At 46.8% G+C, this 25,010-nt stretch overlaps 1 protein-coding gene across 12 annotated transcripts in view; it reads left to right on the forward strand.

Annotated features, from left to right (window-relative positions):
- DST (dystonin) overlaps nucleotides 1-25,010 on the forward strand; it is a gene marked incomplete at both ends in the record, with an annotated part of 363,235 nt that overhangs the window by 276,397 nt on the left and 61,828 nt on the right. For all 12 annotated transcript variants that reach the window (XM_080917065.1, XM_080917066.1, XM_080917067.1 and 9 more), the window contains 8 exons: nucleotides 354-416; nucleotides 840-1,081; nucleotides 1,886-2,015; nucleotides 4,546-4,745; nucleotides 6,231-6,726; nucleotides 7,951-9,422; nucleotides 23,061-23,222; nucleotides 24,591-24,761. In XM_080917065.1, the coding sequence (XP_080773191.1) occupies nucleotides 354-416; nucleotides 840-1,081; nucleotides 1,886-2,015; nucleotides 4,546-4,745; nucleotides 6,231-6,726; nucleotides 7,951-9,422; nucleotides 23,061-23,222; nucleotides 24,591-24,761 (2,936 nt within the window). The remainder of the gene's footprint in view (nucleotides 1-353; nucleotides 417-839; nucleotides 1,082-1,885; nucleotides 2,016-4,545; nucleotides 4,746-6,230; nucleotides 6,727-7,950; nucleotides 9,423-23,060; nucleotides 23,223-24,590; nucleotides 24,762-25,010) is intronic.

A 25,010-nucleotide genomic window follows, 5' to 3' on the forward strand; every position in this document is an offset into this window, starting at 1 on the left:
TTAAATTATTCTTCCTTCATTAAGCCTGTGGCTGTGTTGTATAAACCGGCAACAGACGTTTTCTTCTCAGTTCCTTTGCTTTCTTTAATCCATAGGTGCTGGCGACCTTTATCCCCTGCTTTATCATTAGGGTGACGTTAGCATTTAATTTGGGAATCAGATTCTGATTAATTTGTGAACAGTGGAAAGTCCGACAGCGATTGCTACTGCACAAATGAGCAGTGTTGGCCTTAAATGACCACCCCGTGCGACAGTTTCTTTAATTCGGGTAGAAATACTGGCGCAATCTAAAGTTACTTGGTTGTTTGGGCTGCTTGTTTATTTATTGTTTTTTTTGTTTTGTTTTGTTGCAGGTGGAGTAATACTAAATGGTGAAGGGACAGACACAAATACTCAGGATTTCTTGGCAAATAAAGGTGACTTATCTGTCCCATGGTTAATGGGGTTTGACAGTCTAGAGAGCAGTAGTTATGTTGAAATCTTAAGCTGGAGTTAAGATGGTCACTGTGCCCGCAAATATACCGATAGAACTGTCCACCTGAGATAAATGAACCTTTGATGTTTCACTTTGGTACTTGGTTTTATTTCTTTCTCGTTCATTTGCTGGTTGGTACCCAAGAAGTATGTTATGTTTAAGCTCATGGTTTCATTATGCCGCCTCTTACGTCTTACGCAGTGTTCCTGAGTTATTTGTTATTGGCCAACAGTCCGTGGTCCACTGTAGCAGGCTTAACAGTGTCACCGTAGAGGGAAATGCTGTCTAAGCACAGTAAATGGAATGCTGTCGCTTTTCTCCAAAACCCTAAGCGTGCATTCATACGTTTTCTTCCTGCTCGTAGGTTTAACATCTATTAAAACAGACATGACTGACATAAGCCACAGTTATGAAGACCTGGGCCTCTTACTCAAGGATAAAATAGTTGAACTGAATACCAAGCTCTCCAAGCTGCAAAAGGCTCAGGAAGAGTCGAGCGCAATGATGCAGTGGTTACAGAAGATGAACAAGACTGCCAGCAGGTGGCGCCAGACACCGACACCGGCAGACACGGAGTCCGTGAAGGTGCAGGTGGAGCAGAACAAGGTAGGCTGGGTACACTGAAGGAAGACGCACAGAGAAAGGACTTATCCAGAGCAGCCCCGGGGACCATGGGCTCCTTAGGCCCTAGACCCTTCATCAAACAGTTTAACTGCTTTGTTAAATTCGGTCTTTCTGGATATTGGGGCAATGAATTGTCACTTTTCCAGCCCTCTGACATTATTCTAAGGAGTATACATAACTGTGGGGTATGTATGAGTAACTTTGCCATCTTTAAATCAGCTTAAATCTGGGCTATTAACTAGTCAATTTTTGGGGAAGATTTAGTTATGAGCTAAGTATATCAAGGGCCTGTCCTGTCTACTATTAAACGGAACAGCTAACATCATCCTCTTTAAGGGGCAGCATTTCTGTAGCTGTCAAGATTGGGAAAATAGTTTCCCACTGCCATGATAAAAATTTGGGCAGATCGTCAACCTGGGTTTGAACTCTACCATGTGGAATCCCAAGCAGAGTCTCAAATCCTGGAGGTCTTTCATAAGGCCGATTTGCTGGTCTGTGAGCCTCCCTGAGAACAGCTTGCTTTTGCCCAGAGTCGTTACAAAACAGGGGAATACAGAAGTCGGCCATTACCTCCGTCCCTGCGTGGGGGTTCTGGGTCTCACAATTGAATATGGCGAAGGGGGGAATAAAAAATATCAACTGCATAGCCCAGATCCTCGCCCACGCCAGCATTTGACTTGGGGTTTTTCCTTTCGGGTCATCCCAGAGGGGAGGAAATAACTTTTTGTCTTTTGATGCTGTATTTTTCTGTGTAGTTAATTAGTGCTGTCCCCCCTCCCCTGTTAGTCCTTTGAAGCAGAGCTGAAGCAAAATGTAAACAAAGTGCAAGAATTAAAAGACAAACTGGCAGAGCTTCTGAAGGAGAACCCAGAGGCTCCCGAGGCGCCGTTCTGGAAGCAGACGATGGCAGAGATGGGTGAGTCCACCCGCCGGCGCGTGAGGGCTCACAGGCGCTCGGCTGCTTTCGGAGTCAACACAGTGGTCTCCGGAAAACATTCATTAGCCTCATTTGCTTTTGGATTTTCTTTAAATGTTTTGGGTCTTTTTTTTTTTTCCTATTTGAGAGAGAGAGAGAGAAGGAGGGAGAGAGAGAGAGCAAGCACAAGAGCAAATTTCAAGACTGCTAAACTAGCTCTGAAGGTTTTGCATCCACATACACTGCCTGGGAACTTGTTAGAAATCCAAACTTGCAAAACCCTGCTCCAGACCTCCTCCTGTATGAGGTCAGTGTACGTTAGCAATCCCTCCAGGTAGTTCTGCAGCAGCTGGGCTGGGAGGCACTGTGGTCTGAGTATGGTGTCGGCCACTAGAGAGAGCAGCGCTGAGCATATCAAAGATGGCCCTGAGGCTGTGGTGACAAGGTAGGTGAGGTCTGAGGGCCATCAGAAGCTAAGGTCACCTCAGATGGCCACAAGGAATGAAACCAGGCTGGGGTTGGAGGGGCCAGAGCAAGACCAACAATTTTATTGAGAGCAATACGACTTGTTCTGTCAGAATCCGAGTAGAATGCCAGTCGCCAGGACCGATACAGCTGCAGCTGCCAGGATACAATGACGTTTGCACGTTAAACAGGGTACAGAATAGTAATGCCCAAGACCAAGTGTCCTGTGAAGTCTCCATGCTTCCTTCACTCCCGAGGGGACATAGAAACACGAAGCAGCCCGAATGCTTCACTGCCTGAGGGAGGGCACTGCCTGCACCGGAACTGGAAGGCACACTGCGCCCCAGGAACCACGGACTGTAACCTGAAAACCCTGTGACTCCAGCCCCTCTAGGCAGCCAGACCAAGCCAACTCGTGGTTCCTGCAGGCCGTTCAGAGTCGCGCTGGATTGCTTAGTGGTTAAGAGGAGATACTGCACTTGCACGGTACCTGAGATCAGGTCTTAGCACCCAAACCAGGAAGCTCCAGCAGCCTGTAACCCCAGCTCATGGAGGATTCAGCACCTCTGGCCTCTAAGGGCCTGCACTCCCATTCAAGTAACACACACACACACACACACACACACACACACACACACAGAGAGAGAGAGAGAGAGAGAGAGAGAGAGAGAGAGAGAGAATTAAAGATAAAATCTTTTTAAAAAGTCATTCTGAATTACTGTATCTCAGTGAAAAGGAAGAGATGATAACCTTTGAAAGAATTATAAGACCAGGAACAAATACACCATCCCGTCTTTAGAGGAATTGAATAGATGGTCCCTGTGGTAGTTCTGAATGTAGTGCAACACAAAAATCAGACGTTTAAAACACAATGAGGGTTGCTAGGAGGTTTTCTGTATGATTTTTCTTTGCCACTTCACTGTCTTGTTCTCAAATCCAGCTCTGGAAGTCAGCGTCATGCTATAAGGCTAGACATGTCCTTTCACAGGGCTGCTGAGATTTCATACTGTAGCTTTGCAACCGTTGGTTGATGCTGAGTGAATTTAATAGAATGCTAGAAGGTAGATATTCAAATATGGAAGCCATTTGCCTAGGAATAACTGAGGATTTTCTGTTTTTTAATTTGGGGTTATTGTATAGCTAAGTAATAAAGATCTTGCCTAATATTTACAATGTCCTAGGTTCAGTGTCCAGTAAATACATGTACACACACGTACACGCACAATTTACTGACTGATATAAGGACTTCTAGAAAGAATGCAAAAAGACAGGAGCATGAGGTTCAGGTTTGCTTTACTTATGCATGAGTTAATCCACAATTACTAGGTCTATACTGTTATAATGAGGAATGAAACAGAGGTTGGGTTTGATTGTAGAGAAGGAAGCTGAGACCAGTCATCGTATAGAATGAACATTATTAGGAAAGAGAGCTCAGGACCATGGAAGCCATGGTCAGGCCTTGAGGTGGGAGGGACACTATCAGGAGGAACAGGTGGGGAAAACCCACATTACATGACAGGGCCTTGAGTTGGGAGAGCACGGTAGACATTCTGAGAGCTGCTATGCGCAGCATGACAGGGAAGCAAGCCTTCTGAAAGAGCCCTTGCAGAAAGGGACTATTTTGACCACTACAGTTTTGGGCTCTGGGGCTTGCTCTTTCCCCCTCCCCCTGCAGCCCCCTCCAGACCAACCCTGTAGAGGTCAAGGCACAAAGTAAGGTGGCCATGGCTAATTTCTCACAGCAACCAGCATCTTAGAACGCCAGGCTCCTGATCTAACACATAGCGCCTGTGTCATTTCACGCGAGTACTTGTTTCCTTACGAGAGCGTTACCAGATGTGAACGCGAGCTTGTGGTGAACAAGGGCTAGAGATGTAGCTTACTGGTTATATACTTGCCTAGTATTAAGGCCCTAGGTTTACATCCTAACGCCAAAGGGGGGTGAGGGAATGCCATCTATTATGTATCATTTTGAATACATAGTTACAGTTTTCCAATGTTGATATTAAATGGGAAAAGAAAAGAGAGAAAAAGATGTCAGCTTCACCCTTTTTCTTTTTCTCAGACACTAAGTGGCAAGAACTCAACCAGTTAGCCATTGACAGGCAACAAAAGCTGGAAGAATCCTCCAACAATCTAACCCAGTTCCAGACCACTGAGGCCCAGTTAAAACAGTGGCTCGTGGAGAAAGAGTTGATGGTCAGTGTGCTCGGGCCTTTGTCCATTGACCCAAACATGCTGAACACACAGAAGCAGCAGGTCCAGGTGAGTGTTGCCCAAGCACCAGCTGGGGTGCAGCCCCTTGACGTCACAAGGCAAATGTTTGCGGTGTAAACACATTAGCTGTGCAACGCATTCATGATCTGAAGCAGGGGTTTCAGAGAGCTGCAGCAGTGAGGGAGCCAGAATGTGGGGCAGATACTCCACGTATCCGATCATGTTGTGGTTGTTACAGACCGCAGGCATCTCCGAAAAGGATGAATGGATTGGCCAAGTGTTGGTGATGCTGGTGTATACTTTGTATTGTTCATGAGTTATCCTTTGAGGATTCACTGATTCTGATGGAGACTTGTAAGACTCACACGGTACAGTCCTGAGCAGAAGGCAGAGCAGAGGGGAGGCAAGGATAAAGACTGAGGAAGCAGAGGGCCTTAGAGCCCAAGTACATTAGGTCAGTTTTAGTCATCACAGAAGCCCACAGGAGAAAGAAAACCTATAACTTCCAAGTTGAGCACAGTAGCTGGAGGTCTGTGGTGGTTTCAGCTGTATTTCTACAAGGCGAGCAGTGGCCTCAGCGGGGAAGAGCATCTCGTTTCAGTCAAACTTGTGACCAGCATCCGCGGTTTAAAGTTACACGTTCTAGTTCAGAACTTCATACTGTAAAGAAAGCCAAGATGAAAAGAGGAAAAGGACATATTTGGGTAAATATTTGCTTGTCATCTTTACCGAAACGAATAGGTAAACAAATACAGAAAATAGATTAAAATATAGATAAAAGACTAAGTACTCCACAAAGAGGCCCCTGGGGTCATTGTTTCTGATGACGGTCATGATGAGCCTCTACATTCTGAGCAATGGGATTTTATGTCTAAAACTTGTATAGTTTCTTTACAAAAGATCGTAAATGTCAGTCAGTTATTTAAAAGACTTTTATAAGCCTAGAGGACTTGAACATAATAAACAGTTATGGCTGAGTTTTCTTCACTGTACAACTGAGAATATAAAGCTAGTGAAGAGAAAAGCTTGAGCCAGGCAAAGTAAACAGGGTGGTGCTAGTGTGGATCCAGTCACTGTCCCTCTGGTGAATCTGCCCAGGCTGGAGATAATGTCATTCTTCTTAACCCTTTGAAAGATGCTACTGTGTTTTAACAAGCTGTGAACTGTGATGCACTGAGGGTCTTTAAGTTAGTTTCAGGTAACCATACTGGCCTCAGAAAAAGTAGGAAAACATTAGAACAGAGTTCTAGACACAGCAGAGGAGTGAGTACCATTTCTTCATGTTTGGATGCTTAAATGTATCTTTGCTGGGTCTGGAGAGATAGCAGCAGTTAAGAGCACTGGCTGCTCTTCCGGGGGAGCCTGAGTTCAATTCCCAGCAACCACATGGTGGCTCACAACCATCTGTAATGGGAACTGGTGCCCTCCTCTTGTGTGTCTGAAGTGTACTCATATACATTAAATTAATTAATGAATGTATGTTTCCTGTAATTAATTATGCAACCCTTTGTTTCTTTCCCGTGGTTAACCCAGATCCTGCTGCAAGAATTCGACACCCGAAAACCTCAGTACGAACAGCTCACAGCAGCTGGCCGGGGCATTCTGAGCCAGCCTGGGGAAGACCCTTCTTTACACGGGACCGTGAACGAGCAGCTGGTAGCTCTGACCCAGAAGTGGGACAACCTCACAGGACAACTGAAGGACAGATGCGACTGGATTGACCAGGCTATTGTGAAAAGCACACAGTACCAGAGCCTGCTGAGAAGTCTCTCGGGTACCCTGACTGAGCTAGACGAACAGCTCAGCAGCGGCCCCGCCGCGGGCACGCTGCCCGATGCCGTGAACCAGCAACTGGAGGCTGCCCAGAAGCTGAAGCAGGAGCTGGAGCGGCAAACGCCAAAGATCAAGGAGGCCCGGGTTCTCTGCGAGGACCTGTCGGCACTGGTCAAAGAGGAGTATTTGAAAGCAGAACTGAGCAGGCAGCTGGAAGGCATCTTAAGGGTGTTTAAGGATATCGAACAAAAGACAGGTTGGCCTCTCTTTTTATGTACCTATTTCCTGCTCAGAAACCAGGGCTCCGTCTCGCTGTTTCTGAGCTCTTGATGATAATTTGTGACGGCAAAAGTACCCTGTCCCAGTGGGTACCGCTGCTCAGAGAGCAGGTCCTTGGCAGTGAAGATGTTCATTCTGCACATACATAGTCCACACACTGCAAATGCTTTAACTCTGCATGTTCCCGGTTGCTTGCTTGCTTTCTTTTCTTAAATGCAGAGAAACTTTTGCTGTGTCTTATTTCATCAGAAAAACGGACACATGGTTATTTTTAGAGCTTTGTGTATTTTTCTCCTCCTATTCCTTTGTATGATGTATCACAGAAAGGGTTTGATGAGACCTGTGTGGATTTCTCTATGATCCCCTCCCGCATATACGGATGATTTGGTGACAGACAAGCTGGCACTGATTAAATGCAATGGAGTGGGTGAGGGTATTGCCGAGAAGGAAATGGTTTGCTGGTCTGGTCTGTTTCAGAGTCTGCTACAGTCTAGCCCTTGCCTCTGGTCAGATCTGACTTGTTTTTTAATTGGCCCTGTGTTTATATTGATTACAGCATTTGAGACTTCTTTGGCACCCAGACAGCATAGTGTAGTGCATGGAATCTGTGTGGGTGGCCTCCTGGCCTGGTCTCAGAGTTGGCAGTACCTGGCAGATGACATAAACCCTCAGAATATGGAAAAGTCAAACAATTGGGGTGGGGGTTGTGTTTGATATGCAGCGGGGTTACTGACAGCACACAAAAGACCTGCGCAGGTTCAAACCAGACAGAATCAGAGCACTGAGAAGCGGGGTGGAAACAAAGTCCCACCCTAACCAAGAAGTGAGTGGGTGGTTGACAGTCCACAGCTCTTGTTGACTGGTCATTCTTACGTGGAGACGACAATTGAGAGCAGGCCTAGTATATGTATCCTCACCTTGTCCCTTATTTTTCCTATTTCCGTGACCTTTGGTTTGCCCTCATAGCTGCCTTCCTGCCCCGGCGGCCTCCTTTTGTATCTGTGTCTCCTTTTTCCCCCTCCGTCAAGAGCTCAAGTTTGCTTATGGTTCTTTTAGTCAGGGCTAAAGGTCTGCTTTCGAATGACATATACCATGTTTGGGAGGTTTTGGGTTTGGTTTGGTTTTTTTTTTTTTTTTTTTTTTTTTTTAAGTAGATGATGTTAAAAATCTTAAGCTAGTACACCTGCGGTCTCCCTTGCAGAGAATCATGTTCAGCACCTGCAGTCAGCCTGCGCAAGCTCCCACCAGTTTCAGCAAATGTCTAAGGATTTTCAAGCGTGGCTCGACGCAAAGAAAGAAGAGCAAAGGAACTCTCCCCCGATATCTGCCAAGCTGGATGTCCTGGAGTCGTTACTTAAAGTGCAGAAAGACTTCGGCAAAACTTTCACTGAGCAGTCCAACATTTATGAGAAGACCGTTGCAGAAGGAGAAAACTTGTTGTCGAAGACGCAGGGGGCGGAGAAGGCAACCCTGCAGTTACAGCTCAACACCATCAAAACCGACTGGGACAGGTTTAGGAAACAGGTGAAAGAAAAGGAAGAGAAACTGAAAGACTCGTTGGAAAAAGCCCTCAAGTACAGAGAGCAGGTGGACACTCTTCGGCCGTGGATAGACAAGTGTCAGCACAGCCTGGAGAGCATAAAGCTGTCCTTGGATCCCGCTGACACAGAGAGTTCCATCGCCGAGTTAAAGTCTCTGCAGAAGAAAATGGACCACCACTTTGGTATGCTGGAACTACTGAACAACACAGCCAACAGCCTGCTCAGTGTGTGCGAGGTAGATAAGGAAGCGGTCACGGAGGAGAATAAGGCATTGGTCCAGAAGGTAAACGTGGTCACCGAGCAGCTCCAAAGTAAGAAAGTCTCCCTGGAGAACATGGCCCAGAAGTTTAAAGAATTTCAAGAAGTTTCCAAAGATGCTGAAAGGCAGCTCCAGGATGCCAAAGAACAGCTAGAGGTCCATCACTCCCTAGGACCCCAGGCGTACAGTAACAAGCACCTGACCGTGCTGCAGGCTCAGCAGAAGTCACTGCAGACCCTGAAGCATCAGATAGACTCGGCTGAAAGGCTTGCTCAGGACCTGGTGGTAGAAGCCGCAGACTCCAAGGGAACCTCTGACGTGTTGTTTCAAGTGGAGACGTTAGCCAAAGAGCACAGCAGACTGAGCCAACAGGTGGACGAGAAGTGTTCTTTCTTAGAAACCAAGCTTCAGGGTCTCGGCCACTTCCAGAATACCATCCGAGAGATGTTCTCGCAGTTCACAGAGTTTGATGATGAACTGGATAGCATGTCTCCAGTGGGGAGAGACACGGAGACGCTGCAAAAGCAAAAGGCAGGCATGCAGACCTTTCTAAAGAAACTGGAAGCCCTCATCGCGAGCAACGACAGCGCCAACAGAACCTGCAAAATGATGCTAGCCACCGAGGAGACCTCTCCCGACCTTATCGGGGTCAAAAGGGACTTAGAAGCCCTGAGCAAGCAGTGCAACAAGCTGCTGGACCGAGCAAAAGCCAGGGAGGAGCAGGTGGACGGAGCCACCGAGAAGCTCGAAGAGTTCCACCGCAAGCTGGAAGAGTTCTCGACTCTGCTCCAGAGGGCGGAAGAACACGAAGAGTCGCAGGGCCCCGTAGGCACAGAAACAGAAGCCATTAACCAGCAGCTCAACGTGTTTAAGGTAGGGGATTCTTTCTTTCTTCCCGAATGCCTTTATTACTAGGAGCCGTTTTTAAATTAGTATGCAAACGCAATTTTCTGTGAGTTTGGTTGTTGTTGTCTTAACCTTCTGGAATGACTGCATATAGTCTAGAAGCCTGAATGAATACAAATGGTTATAATATTCGGGTATTGCGGATCCAAGCTGACTCGGGATGGGGTCCCTGTAGGAAAAGGCCTAGACAGTGTCACGAAGCCAAAGAGTACTTAAGTTCCAAGCAAGCTTCAACGTCACCTCAATGGGAGTCATTTCGGACGCCGTTTGTAGCTGACCTCTGAGGTGACCAGAGCTGTATTTTGAACAACGGCGCTTTCAGATGTTTGTCTCCAGCTGTTCCCTCCATTGTAAATTACAGTCTTTTCCTAGTCTCTGTTTCTCCTTTTTATTTCCTAGTCTCTGTGTGTCTTTTTAAAGGAGTCCTCTCATCCTTCCCAGTTTAATTTCTTCTCTAAGCAAGTTTTCTCGTTCACGCTTATGTTTTTTTAAGGCAGTGTGCTACCTTGCGCTGTAATCCTAGTTTTTATCCAGATCCGCTCGTGCCCGATGACGTTAGAAGTAAGCCGGTTTTGGCTGGAGCAAGCCATGTCCGTCATTTGATAACCTCAGTGGTACCTAATGAATGGAACATAACATTAAAACACTGGCTGTTTCCGTGCCTTTGGGTTTGGGCCCATTTATGAAAGCTGAAGCTATATCATTTTGTGGAACGAAGATAGGTTCATTCCTGGCAACCAGCCCCCTCAGCAGAGTGCCAAGCATCTGCTGTGTGCATGTTTGTGTGCATGTGTGTGCCACAAACCTTCTGAAGTTGTCACGGGTCCTGTTCTGCTCATGAGATGTGTTTCACTGTCTGTCAAAGACTAGTAGAGGAACATTATACCATTAGCACATAGAGGATAAAGAGCAAGCAAACAGAACCAGGATATGTAAAACTATAGTCTGTCCCCACAGGAAAGTGGAAAGGCTTCTGAAGTCTGTTGTTGTTGCGTCGGACACACTGTTTCCTTTGCTTGTCTTTAGCTATCACTGCTTGCTCTGTGTCCTATGCCTTGGGAGTGCAGTCCCTTCGGGGCTGGAAAAGCTGGGATCCAAGGACCAGAGACGTGCAGGCATAGATACCATTTGTTAGAATGTCCTCTAAAAACGTAACAGTGAGAGAAAGCAACTGCACCTTGGGCTCACTCGGCGTCAAATGCCTTGTGGTGCAGCCACGGAAAGTAGACAAAGTCCTCTCTCCTGTTATGCAGTGGTTCGCACAGGGTCACACAGGTAATGATGTCATAGCCCGTGCATTTTGATGAGAAGCATACAATGCCTTACGCCGGCTGTAGTCTTCAGTTTCAGACCTGATGTTTTCTCTGGGAAATTTTCCTGTTGGCTTCGTTGTAGCCTAAGTTATGGGCTTGAGTGACAAGCTGCTGTTACTGTTTGTTTTGGTCCAGAACATCAGGAACACCCACTAAAGAAGGTGATTTGAAAAACCAGCTGTGAGGAGGGACTTGAGCAGGGGGTGTGAAGCTGCAGAAGCTGGTGTGGTGTCCATGCTGTGAGGGCTGTGATTGTGAGCACCTCAGTGAGTGTGTATCCCAGTGAGTGAGCATCCCAGTGAGTGTGCATCCCAGTGAGTGAACATTCCAGTGAGTGTGTATCCCAGTGAGTGTGCATCCCAGTGAGTGTGCATCCCAATGAGTGAGCATCCCAGTGAGTGTGCATCCCAGTGAGTGAGCATCCCAGTGAGTGTGCATTCTAGTGTGTGTGCATCCCAGTGAGTGTGCATCCCAATGAGTGAGCATCCCAGTGAGTGTGCATCCCAGTGAGTGTGCATCCCAGTGAGTGTGCATCCCAATGAGTGTGCATCCCAATGAGTGAGCATCCCAGTGAGTGTGCATTCCAGTGAGTGTGCATCCCAGTGAGTGTGCATCCCAGTGAGTGAGCATCCCAATGAGTGTGTATCCCAGTGAGTGTGCATCCCAGTGAGTGTGCATTCCAGTGTGTGAGCATCCCAGTGAGTGTGTATCCCAGTGAGTGTGTATCCCAGTGAGTGTGTATCCCAGTGAGTGTGCATCCCAATGTGTGAGCATCCCAGTGTGTGAGCATCCCAGTTAGCGTGATACTAGTGAGGTGGGACCAGACAGCTCATCACCTTTGTGGGTTTTATCCTCTATTGAAGCAGCAAACCATCTTGCTTAAAATGCAGATTTTAATTTATTCACTCTTAAACTTTGGAACTTTAAAAAAAAATCTGCGGTGTTATTTGTGTCATGTGAAAAAGCCAGTCATTACAATTTTTAAGAATGAAGCAGGAAAGCACCGAGGGGCAGGCCTATTCTATAAGCTTTCCAATATAATCTAGTTTGACATTAATCTGCCAAGTAATGGATTAACCCTTGGGATGGTTAATCTCAGTATACAGGGAGCGACTAGAGAGCAGGACTGAAACTTAGTGGGTGGTTAGTTACCACATGGCCAGTGGGGAGCCCATCTTTCTCACCGCTTGAGATCTCCCTGCCCCCTCCCTCAAACAGAACTGAAGAAAATGCTGCTCCTTTGACTTTGTTTTCTTTAAAAAAAAAAAAAAAGACAAAAGTTACATATGGGTTAAAATATCAATTTGGCGATAATCACTGAAATTTCGTTATTATGAATCAAATATTCCGGCTCACCATCAATCTGAAAATCAGAGTCAATCACACCTTTTGCTCAGGAGTAAAAGCTGCTGTGCCCCTGCTGAGTCCTGCCTGCAGGGTCCTAGCTCAGGGTTGCTTTCAAATGAAAGATGTGTTAAATCATATAGATGCTCGCTTTTCTGCTATTGATTTGTTTATTGAGGAAGGTCTGACTAAGTCAGCCTGCGCGCACCGCCATGCCCAGCCTGCGCGTCTTTATTTATCAAACACTCCCATACCTGACTGCAGTATACACCGTGACCCCTGTGATGTCATTAGCAGCCAATCAGATCCTTTAACTGTCATGATCCTTATCACCGTATTGAACTGATGAGATTTCAGTGAAGATCAAAGAAACTGGATAGACAACGTTAACACATGGCGTCACATCTCGGTGACATCTGGATCCTCACCTCTCTAGACCATGGCAAAATGATAGAAAACACAAACCCACCGGCCCTGCCTCCCACTCTCTCTGGCTTCTCTGCTGCCTCCATTTTCAAAATGGAAATAACAGTGGAGAAAACAGAGAATCTTAAGTCAGGTTGAAAGCAGGGACATAGACCGGACATGTTATTATGCTATAATAACTTCACTTTGGACCAGCTGTAGGCATCTAACCCAGGCATTATTTGAATATTGTGCAAATAAAATGCAAAGTATCGTGGTGCTAGAGAAACCAGGTCAGAACATTTATACACAGATTTCTCTTTTTTTTCCTTTAAAGAAAGATTTATTTGTTTTATGTATATAAGTACACCGTAGCTGTCTTCTGACACACCAGCAGGAGGGCATCAGATCCCATCACATATGGTTGTTCTGAGCCACCATGTGGTTGCTGGGAATTGAACTCAGAACCTCTGGAAGAGGAGTCAGTGCTCTTAACCACTGAGCCATCTCTCCAGCCCTACACAGATTTCTTAAACTATTGATTAGATGATTTCCCCCGAACAACTACTGTGGTATCACTATGTTTTTAAAGGTCAAATTATGATGTCCAAAAATGTTTTAATGGTACGTTCACAGTTAGTAGAAATAAAAAATGAACAGTTTACCCATTTTTGTTGAGCACAAGGGGAGCTTTGGGTATGGATCACAGAAAGTGGACTTGGTTTCTGTTAATCTTGGCCAGCAGGCTGCGCACCTTCCTTCAGTCAGGATTTTTAAGGTGAAAATATGTCCCTAAATGCAAACTATCTAGAGGAGTGGGCCTATAGCATCATGACATTCTTCAACCACATCAAAGTAGCATTTAGGGTTTAAAATGAGCAAAACAGAAGTCCCTCCTCCCCATGCAGAGATCCCACCTCCGTGCCTAAGCTAATGCCTGTTGTCAGAACTCCATGTCCTAATGCCCCCAAACTGGGCCTGACACATAGCTGCACCCTTCCCTTCAACACCTAAGGAACAAATACTAGAATCTGGGAGGACTCCAGTCAAAGGGAGTTTGGGGGCTGGCAAGATGGTTGCACTAGTAAAGGCCTTTGCCACCAGACTTGTGTCCCAAGGTCCACCTGGCAAAAGGGGAGAACTGACTCCTGCAAGGTGGCCTCTGACCTCTGCATGCATGCTATATGGAATGTTCTCTCACCCCCTCTCTTTCACACACACACACACACACACACACACACACACGCCCATGGGGGGCTACACATCTATAATCTTTGCAATGGCAAGATTACATTGTTTCCTTTATCCCTGTTGATACAGCAGATGTTTTGGAAGATAAATGGGGTCACATGTTGGTTCTGCTTGATTCGTGTGGAGGCCTTCCAAACTTTGTGAGCTTGGAGATCTCTCCATGTACCCAGCCAGTAAGACTTCTACGTAGTTCACAGTCTACAGAATACTTTTAACCTCCTAGAGACTTCACTGGGAGTAGGGCAGATGCTTGCTGCTAGTGCTGTCCCTGTGAGGACGGCGGGTGCTGGGTAAAGAGCCAGAATACGCTTTCCTTCAAACGAGACACCAAACCTACTCAGGCTTTTCAGTATATTCCCCGTGTGCTGCTTCCTCTTGAATTACTCTCAGTGAAACATCAGGCGGCTCTGCTCCAGCTCAACAGTCATTTGTGTGATGGTTATCAGCTTAGAAACTGTAGGGCAACCCCGGCTTTCTTTAGCTAATGGCCTGCGTGCCTGAGAAAGAACTTTAAAAATCGCTGAACTTCGGGTGAAGGCTGCTTTGTCACCACAGCACAAAGCTCCTATTCCCCATCCCGTTTCTTACTCAGATTTCAGGAGCTGTTGGACCAAGTGAGGACGTGGTCCACTTTTATAGATGACATAACACGCATTTACATTCCTCTCCACTCGGTGGCGTGGTGAACGTAATATTCCTAGCTTGTCGGGGCAAAAACTTGTTTTTATGTTTTAGGTTTTATAGTTTTTTTTTTAATGACTTCTACAAAGTGATCCGTGGCTCTCGGTAATAAGATTACTTGCAAGAATGTCCCTTTAAGAGGATAGCACTTGGAAAGAATGAAGTGACGGAAGTTGATGTTTGTCAAGTTAGCTCTGGTGGCAGACCTGTCTGAGCGGTAGGGACTTTAGCTAGATCATCTCTAGGCATAACGGGGGTTAGGTTCCTTCCTGAAAACAGCGCTGGGGCTTTATGTGTGAGCTATCAGTGTTGGTGACAGCTTTTAGGAAAACCCTCTTGCCAACTGTGCTTTTCTATGCTGAAAATGTGTGTGCCCTACCATGATTGGTATCTTATCCAGCGCAGTGTGTCCTGCTTTCCCCAGCAGTGAGGGCTGTCGCGTTTGGAGTAGAACATTGGACAAATACAGGGTGAAAGTTGGGACCCTTTGTGTTAAATCTAGGTGTGACCTCAAGAAACACGCCTGTGTGAACTATTGCTAGGCATCTCAACATACTACAAATAATACGGGTAATTAAGTCGGACCAGAATACAATGAACTGAAGTCGCAAAGATAAGAATTCGCACACACATGTAATCAGCTGGCGCACACTTCCCCGTAGTGCTTCCTGCTTCCAAACTGCGCCGGCCCAATTATTGTCTTTATTTCCCATGACACTTTAAGATGGGGGAGGACAGTGATGTTGTGACGTCATCTCTCCCCCCACCCCCCCACCGAACCTCACTTTGACTGGTTGAGTTCAGTGATGAATTGTCTATGAAGTTTTTTCACAATGCACAGCCTATCTGGGGCTGAGTTCACTTGTTCCACTCAGCCTTTCATAATACTGTGCTAATGATTCAGTCTAAAGAGGGTTGAATCAGGGCCGCTCTTCATGAAAAAATGTGCAAGAACCTTACACTGTTTGGAGAAAGGTTCCCCCAGATTTTATGGAAACTTTACCACTGTTACTTTGGGTAGGTGACGTTCTGTGCTCCTGAGGTAGTGGAAGTTTGAACAAAGGACCCTTGATCTCCACCTGCTCCCAGCCTTAGAGTCAGTTCTGTGCTCCAGCATGGTAGCTGTGTACACATTGTGTGTGTGTGTGTGTGTGTGTGTGTGTGTGTGTGAGAGAGAGGGGGGGGGAGGGAGGGAGATTTGTGTGCTTGTTGAAACTTTTCAGTTCTGGACCATGAAAATGGATATCAGTGTCTCAATGTTAACAGTGAGCACACGCTGAGCTATGTCTAGTAATTGCTGAGTGTGAGTTCTAGTTGTGAATGTACTTTACTTGAGCTTATAGGCGTATAAAATAACTTTGGGATGCTTAAGGTACAGAAGTTTCCCCCACATTGTAATTTCTGTAAAATTATCTCACAGCTACTTTCTTCGCCTGGGGAGGTCAGGCCAGCCACATTTTGTTCACAAATGATTGATTATGAGATTTTTTTAAAGTCCAACTGTCTCTGTAATTACCTTTTTTTTTTTTTTCTGGCACTGTTGCTTTATTTCAAAAGAAGAATGGATAGGGTTTATTAAATAATTCTTGTCATTTCTGCCAAAAAGGCTAAGGTTTGGCTTGCTGAACTTACTTTTTAAAAAAAATGTTTTTATAAGAACATTTGTTGAGCAGATAAAAATCTGTATCTGTGATTTTATTAAATAACCCGTCCGTTCCGAGGCGTTCTGCTTGCCTGGGCCTTGCATTAATCTCAGGAGGTCTTCGTGGATATCAGTAACTACAAATATTCCTGTCAGCAGTGTTGGGTCGAAGTACCCGTGGGGGTCCTTTAATGTGCAGAGCAGTCGGTTTTGAAATTGGCCCATAAAGGGGATGATAAAACACTCAACTTCAAAGTGAGCTGGTTGGTCCTGCTTAAACCGATTCGTGACGGCAGGAGAGTGGTTCCAGTTGAAGGACAGGGACCTGGCCACCCCCACCCCCACCCACTCCACTCCCCAGCCCACCCCCACCCCCACGCCCCCCACTTTGAGTTAACAGTCTGAGCCAGCGGTGGGAATGGCAGTGCCTGTGCGGTGCTGTCCCTCGATTCCTGATCCCTCCGGGATATCTGAACCCGGCTGCCCTCTCCCAGCTGCAGACCCGGGCCTGCTCCGCGCTGATGTCACCAAGCTGTTGCATTACAGCCTCGAGGTTCCTCCCCCTGGAACCGCCCTGGGCTGGGGAAGAGGCCGAGTTGGGCAGGATGACTGCGAAGTTAAGTCACGGGAGGGCGGAGCGGCGAGCGGAGCGCAGCGGGCAGGCGTCCGCGGCCCGCGCCGGATCAGGTCGATGCCGCCGGGGCTGGGTGTGTTGCGCGGCCCCGCTGCCCCCACGCAGCCCGAGCCCTGGCGGGAGCGGACGCAGCCTGCCCGGCTGGAGGGCATCGGTTGGGGCTTCAGCTGGATGCCGACCGCCTGTGCCTCGGAAGAAGCCCAGAGTTTGTGGCATAAGCCTCAGGTGGAACAAGCCTTCTTCAGGAAGATCAGATAAGAATCTCGGGGAAATGTTCTATTTTGAAAGAGAAACCTGTTGTGGTAAGACATGTTTTTTGACTGCTTAATGATCGATGGATTTTAATGCCCTGGCTCTTTTCTCTTGGGTAATTCTGGATAACCTCGAAGAAGCTTAATATGGGAAGAAAAAAAAACTGCCTTTTGGATCGAGTTTATTTATGTATGGCTCCCCCTCCCAGCTAAAAGGAAAATCTTAACTTCTTTTACTACTTAACTTGCTTTTCTCCAAAGAACCGCCCTGTGCCTTCTCCATGTGAACAGTACATGGCCCTTGTGTTTATCTGAGTTTTCTGAAGCAGTTTATCTGTAGAGGACATGGAGTTTCACGGGTCATCTTTAAGTGGGTTACAGTCAGCCAGAGTTCTGCCGAAGTTCACATTCAGCCTGTTCAGACGCTTGCTCGTTTGGAAATTTTAATCTGGAAACCTCAAGCAACATCAGAGTACAATGAGAAACGGACTCACAGAGCAATCTGTCCAGTATTTAAGCCACTGTTAGCCGTGAGCTCCTGTGTGTCAGCTTGGGACTGAGTGAAAGGGAACTTTGAGGGAATTCGAGTAGGTGGCGTGAACTGAATGCTCCGTCGCGGTGCCCTCTGCTTCTTAGAACCAGGTGAAAGGGTGGCTTCGTTTTCACAGATGCACCGGTCCTGACCTCGGACACCTCAGACACCATGCCTCCGTGTTTATCCTTTCTGGATGTGTCATAGCTCTGTTCACAGACCTTCTCGGAAAATGCTTTACCGGATTCCTCCCCGTCGGGGTCAAAAGCTGCCATATCTGTTTTGACTGTCTTAGAAATGGGGAAGCCGCTCAGCAGACCAGACTGTTTACGCCAGAACCCAACGTGCGTAGGGAAGGGTGAAGAAGAGGAGGACCTGAATATTGAAGACTGTTACGTCCCACAGCGGTCGATCTATGACACGGTTAGACTAAACGAACAGATAGACTCCGGTTCCAAAGGGAGCCTGTCTTCTAGGCATTTCACAGACCGGACTTTACCCTACAGCCACAGGACACTGGATGTTAGCTCTCTGTGCTCCAATGGGGCCCTTTCTTCTTCCAGCGTATTCGAGCTGAGAGGTCGGGAGGCTAACAGACTCGATGAGAAGATGATCTTTGATGCCCTCAAACTGAACAGTGATGTCATTCGAAACACAGGTTTGCCCAAACCTAAGTCTCAGGCAGAAAAGAAAGAGCACAGGCAGTCCTGGCGAATGTTTGTCCCAGCCAATTTTATGGATTATGCAAACAAAAGCGAAAGTTCTTTTGTCGAGCCTTCCGACCAGTCAGATGCTGTCACAAAAGCCACCAAGTGCAGATGGGGTACTAACTCTCAGACTTCAGAAGAGGAGGAGGACTCTGGCTTATGCAGCCCCCCAGCTGAGAAAGAAGAAAAGCCGGGCATCCTGAGTGGAGAGCAGGCACAGATTAGAAGCCTGTCTTCTACGGAAGACATTCGTACCTCAGAGCAGGGCAGGCCACTTTTTTCTAATTCTGCTAGTGAACAGAAAGCCCCACTGCTCTCGTGCAGAAGTGACCAGCCCAGTGACAACCTCCAAGTGACTTTGCAGGATGTCTCTCCACTCGGGGGGAGCAAGTATGTGAACACTGAGAGGGCACTCCGTGCTGAAAACGGTTGTGTGCAGAACCCGCCAGGAGAGGGTACGAAGTGCAGTGCGTTGGTTGTGCCAAGAGATGGGGCAGACAAGTGGGTTTCCAACCCTGAAGACCAGGAGAAATCTCGGAGACCAGGGCAGTCCCAAATCCCAGCACACAGTAGGGAATATAGGAAGGAGGCCCTTGTGGATTTAGACCTCTCACCCACAGACCTCCTAGGGGAACAGCTTGGAGACTTTGGAGGCACAGCTTTGCTAGAAAATGTGATCCTATTGGCACAGTATGATTCAGAAGAACGCAGCATGGCACCTAAGGGTAATCTAGAGGCTCCCTTCTCTGCCCAGGACATAGAGGTGACCCAGAAGAAAAGGCCCCTCCAACTCATGCAAAGTAAAAAGAAAACAGGTCCCAAGAAAACAGGGGACCGGGCGGGATCACCGGACACGGTCTGCAATGGTTTTCCGTCCGAACAGGTAATTAACGGGATTGAAAAACCGCAGTAGCGGCTGCTTGTGGTCCTGATTCAGACTGGTCAAGAATGATTTTAAAAATCGCCAAATGTGGACATTCATCTTGGGGCTTTGGTTAGCACCTTGCCAGATGCCAGCAATGGATTTGGTGTAACACTAATTAGGGATTGTTAGGGAATAATCCTTGCCAGATGTAGTGGTGCAGACAGTGGCTGTTGCGGTTCATTCAAAATCTCTCTCTCTCTCTCTCTCTCTCTCTCTCTCTCTCTCTCTCTCTCTCTCTCTCTCTCACACACACACACACACACACACACACACACACACTGTTAATTTAGGTTCACTTTAGGTTTTGGCACAAGTTGCGGTTGAAAGCACCGTCTAAGGGCAGTTGCATTGAGTTTATTAAGCATCAACAGGCTTAGTCTTAAAGGTACAAACACAGTATCACATTGTCCTGGCCTGAAAAACCCTCCACCCACCCACCCAGCCTGCAAGGGCCCTGCCCAAGAGACAAGAGAGAGGCTTTTGTTTCTTCTGCATTGTCCACCCTAAGTCCTCAGAGTTGCAGATGAGGTAAGAAAGTAAAGGGTGCAGCCTGTGATAAGTGGAGGTTGTCTGTCAAGCCTGTAATTCTTTTCTTGCTACTCAGACTCAAGTTCAGCTATTTTGGTGCTCTCCCTGGGCTCCCCTGGTAAACTTCACCTCAGCATTAACTCCGCTTTATTTTAAGGCTCTTGTGTTTTGTGTGCATTTGTGAGGGGGCAGGGCATGTCTTTATAGGCATTTGTTACCACTGAGATAAGAAGAGATTTAAGCAGTATCAGAGTTCTGCTCCTTCTGTGTCCCGCTGTCCACATCTTCCCCTGAGCATGCGGCAAGCAATCTGCTAACTTGAAGGTTTAGCAAAATGCCTTCTCCCTGTAAAGCGTGTTCTAGCTGATGTGCAGAAGTGGTCTTGTCTTGTGTTTTATCCTAACTTGGCTGGTAGCCATAGCCATTTTGAAGAATTTTGGGAAATGACCACAGGCTCCTGCAGACCTGCCCCGGTACAAACCCTTAATTTGGCCAAGATTGGGGATGCAGACAGCTTACTAGAACATTAGTAAGGGTTTTGTCCTCAAAACTACGAAGGAAATAAAAGCTTTTCCCCAGGACGTCATATAACGTCCAAGAGGTGTAAGAATGGGGCCGTTTTCTTGACCCTGTGCATATTTCTTTGTAAGTCATTGAACATGCCCAAAACTCCTACTTAGCTCCTGGAAGTGGTAGCTTACAACGTTCCATAGAACAGAAAACAGAATCGCCATGCCAAAGTCTTTAGTCACTGCCCATGGCCGGTTTTTTTTTTTTTTTTTTTTTTCTGTTGACAAGCTTAGTAAATTACACCTTTCTGAAAACTTAGGACGACAGTGTCTGAACTTTTCTCCTTGGCAACGCAGGATCTGGCCGCCTTCATTGTATACAGCTGATTTCTTAAGGTTGCCATTTTGACATAGAAACCCTTAGTCCAGCACAGGAAGGTCAGTATACATTCTCAGTGGAAAAGGCAACTTGAACGTTTTTGTTACCAGGGGACATTCGGAGGACACGGTGGTTGCTGTGTCCAGTGTCTTTGTCCTTACAGTAAAAGTAGAACTACCCAGCATGCTCAGCACTGGGCCAGGGTCTGGGCCGTTGTCTCCCTGGTCCCTGTGTTCTTCTCAGCTACTTTTTAACCTATAATTTTTCTCCTGAGGTGCTTTTTAAATATATCTGTCTTTGCTGTATTCCCATATGTTCTGTTTATACCACCATTGGTTATTTTACGGTATAATTCAGTAGAATAAGTCAGAGTCCCAAACTTTATTTTACCTTAATATCCATGTAAAATTTTATTACCAAGTTAAAAATAATTGATTATTTTTCTCCTGACATTCTCCTGTCCCCACATTATAAATATTTGTATTATCCATGAGGGGAAAAATTAGATACATTACCATCGATGTTACCTGTAAAGCAGTTGATTGCATCCACCCAAGATACATGTATCCTTTCTGTGTTGATACCAATCCAGCAAATAACTAATGTGTACCTATTACTATCACGTACCGTAGCAACTGGAGCAGTGTGCACAGCAGATTCACAGATGCTAGTAGACAAAGAGTAGCCAGAGGTGCTGTGCAGCTGATGTCTGGGTCCTGATCCTAGGGTGAGGGGCCTGTGTGTAGGGCCTCTCATTGAAGTCACACCTGCCTCTGCAGCCTTTTCTGTATCTTTTGTGTAGGGCTTTCTCCTCAGTCTCTGCCTATAAATAGGAAGTTTGATCTTGTCATGGTATTCCAAAGCTCGCTCGTGTTCTGCTCCTGCTGGTTTCATCACTGACTTTTATTGAATGGTTAATTCGTCTCCCGTACCGGACTCCTGCCCTGTCTTCCACGAGTTCCGTTCTGTTGGCAGGGCTTCCCATGAAGATATTTAAATGTGACTTACTGATTGTCTTACCTAGGGTCTTACTGCTGTGAACAGACACCATGACCAAGGCAACTCTCATAAGGACAACATTTCATTGGGGCTGGCTTACAGGTTCAGAGGTTCAGTCCAGTATCATCAAGGCAGGAACATGGCAGCATCCAGGCAGGCATGGTGCAGGGAGAGCCGAAACCATTATCTGAAGGCTGCTAGCTTCCAGGCAGCTAGGAAAAGGGTCTTAAAGCCTACACCCCCAGTGACATACATACTCCAATAAAGCCATACCTACTCAAACAATGCCACACCTTCTAATAGTACCACTCACTGGGCCATCACACTGATTTTGGGGGTTTTCCCCTCAAGCATCATTTTAATTTCCTCAAGCAATTCTATGTCTTTATTGGATGCTATTTTCATATTTTGGAAATAAGCTCACTTCTCATTCATTCAACTCTTTGTTTTTGTCCTTTTGGGGTACAATCATATCCTCTTTGAGTTCTTGGAACCTCATATAATGATTCTGTCAAATTCTTTGACTGTAAATTCTTTCAAGGTGTTTCCATTGGGAGTCATACTTAGGAATTGGTGATCTTAGGGAAAGTCATGTTATGTGTTTTTTGTTTTGTTTGTTTTTGTTTTCTTAATCGGTCTTGTTTCCGAGCTATAACTCAGGAGCCTGAGTTGGGCTTTTCTTCCTTGTTTTATGTTTGAAATTGGAGTCCCTCTTCTTTCCACAGAGGTGATGCAGCGTTCAGGAGAGGACTGTGTCCTCGTAGGCATGAGGTATGATTTCCCTCAGTGTCACTGATATTGAAGGCCAAAAGCTCTAACCCTGCTCTTACTCTCAGGGTCAGGTATTAGGTCAGCTCTGGCGCAGCTCTAGCCCCTCCTCTCTGTGTCCATTGGGTGCGAATGGGTCTCACCCTGTGACACCTTATCCCTTCTCCTGGGTCTTCACCTTCTGCTGCAGTGGCTCTAGAAGTGCCCATTTGCCCTGTGCCCACATGCCTCTGCTTTTCCACTCGCTGCTGCTGGATTTTGGTCCCTTGGGTAGGGCATGTTCTTGACCTCTTGACCTACTTACTTGGTTGTGTTGTCAGCGAGTCTCCACTTCCAATCTGAGTCTCAAGCTTCAGTAGCTAGCTAGCCACAGTGCGCCAGTCTTGACAAGCGCCAGTGAGAATTCCTCAACTTAGGGGGCGTCATCTTACCATTTGCTCATCAGTGGGGTTTTTGCACATTTTTACCGTAGCTTAATTGTGATGATAGGAAATTTCACTATACTCATCTTGGTTTTGTAGGTGATCTTCCTAAATGTATGTAGACTATATAATTAAATTCCACAAGTATTTCATACTCACAAGGTAATGGTAAACAGTGTGTTGGTACCGACAGTTCCCTCCACTCCGGTGACAGTTGCTGGTTTGGACTGGATAATACGTAAGCACGTAGTCTTTGTACATTTGGTAGTTGTTTTGGTATTGTAATTCTTATGAAGCGGTTTTCCCAACCTGCAGGTATTCCAGAAAGAAGAAATCGAACCCTTGCAGGCGAGACAGCAAGACGTGAACTGGTTAGGCCAAGGCCTCATTCAGAGCGCAGCTGCACACACCTGCACCCGGGGCTTGGAGCATGACCTGGACAGCATCAACTCGCGCTGGAAGACCCTCAATAAGAAGGTAGTCGCTCGGCCCCGCTGACTCAGTAATAGTTTCCACTGTCACGATTCATGATTAAAAGTCACAACCGTACTAGTAGCCACACTTGCCCAAACACACTTGCTCCCCTGTTGTACACCAAGTGGCCCATAGCAGTCAGCATGGGACACAAATGAATGATGTTCATAGGTTGAGACAGGATTTCTTCCCACCTCGATCCCAACCTTGATGGAGATGTGGCCGCAGACCCAGCAGGTATACTGGAGGCAGGCATCATGGGTGGCCCTGTGTTGAAAGGACCTTTTTGTGCCGTGGTAGCTTATTTGCCCCTGGGACTCCCTGACTTGTAGGGATGCGGGCTTCCTGTTGTGTTAGCCTTTCTTGAGGAGATGCAAGTGATCGCCCATTCACCCAGAAGGGCACCAACAGCAGGCCAACATTTGACTTAACTGAAGTCCACCTTGATGAAGCCAATGGGTTTATTGTATTTTTTTTTCTACAGGGTACAAGTGAGGGGTTATCCCCTGCACCTCCCTAAATTACCACAAAGACCCACCCCCTCATGGATGGCATTAAGCTTTCACCCCTATACAGCTTAGCATCACCCAAGACCACTTGCAACTGGGAGATGGAGTAATAGCAAGAAGCCCAGAGTAGGCTCGGCAGCCCTCCCTAGAGTGTCAGTAGCTCCATCACCACACACCTGGCTGCCACTCTGCCATTTTGCTCTGCTTGGCATAGCAACAGTGGCAAAGTATGAGAATGGCATCTGGTTATGAACAGAGGGGAAAGCACCATAGGACACAAATGGGTGCTCTGTGTGCTCATACACACAAACATACACACATACAACACACACACACACACACACAAAGGAGAAGGAAGGTGTCTTAGTTAGGGTTTTACTGCTGTGAACAGACACCATGACCAAGTCAAGTCTTATAAAGGGCAGCATTTAATTGGAGCTGGCTTACAGGTTCAGAGGGTCGGTCCATTATCATCAAGGTGAGAGCATGGCAGTGTCCAGGCAGGCATGGTGCAGGAGGAGCTGAGAGTTCTACATCATGTTCCAAAGGCAGCTAGAAGACTGGCCTCCAGGCAGCTAGAACTGGGGTCTTGAAGCCCCCACCCACAGTGACAAAGCTACTCTGATAAAGCCACACCCACTTCAACAAGGTCACACCTCCTAATAGTGCTAAGCATATACAAACCATCACAGAGGGGGAGGGAAAGCATTACCAAGTTAGGAATAATCATATAAAGTAGTGTCGGGTAGGCAGGTTTCTCTTCCTTCCTTCCTTCCTTCCTTCCTTCCTTCCTTCCTTCCTCTCTTTCCTTCTTCCTTTTAATGAAACTAGTACATAACCTGAAACAACTGGAACTTTACAGGTGGCTCAGCGAACATCCCAGCTGCAGGAGGCCCTGCTACACTGTGGAAGGTTCCAGGATGCCCTGGAGTCCCTGCTCAGCTGGATGGCAGACACCGAGGAGCTTGTGGCCAATCAGAAGCCTCCGTCAGCTGAGTTCAAAGTGGTGAAGGCGCAGATGCAGGAGCAAAGGGTAAGTTAGCGATGCCTTGATTCGGTGTCACATAAAATCTTTAGCAGGACAATGAAAGTGTGGCCTCCTCGTTTGTGCTCACAGATGTCACAGCGATGTCTTCTTGCTGCCTTCAGCCATTGAAGCAGTTGATTGTGTCCTCTGGTCAGGGTGTGGGTCTGGCTGCAGGAGACACAACCCTGAGTGAAGACAGTAAGAGGCCCCCATTGAACATAGACTCTAATGGGAAAGAAAGGCCATGCAAAGCCA

This window comes from Micromys minutus (assembly GCF_963924665.1).
Source record: "Micromys minutus genome assembly, chromosome: 5".
NCBI classification, from domain to species: Eukaryota; Metazoa; Chordata; class Mammalia; order Rodentia; family Muridae; genus Micromys; species Micromys minutus.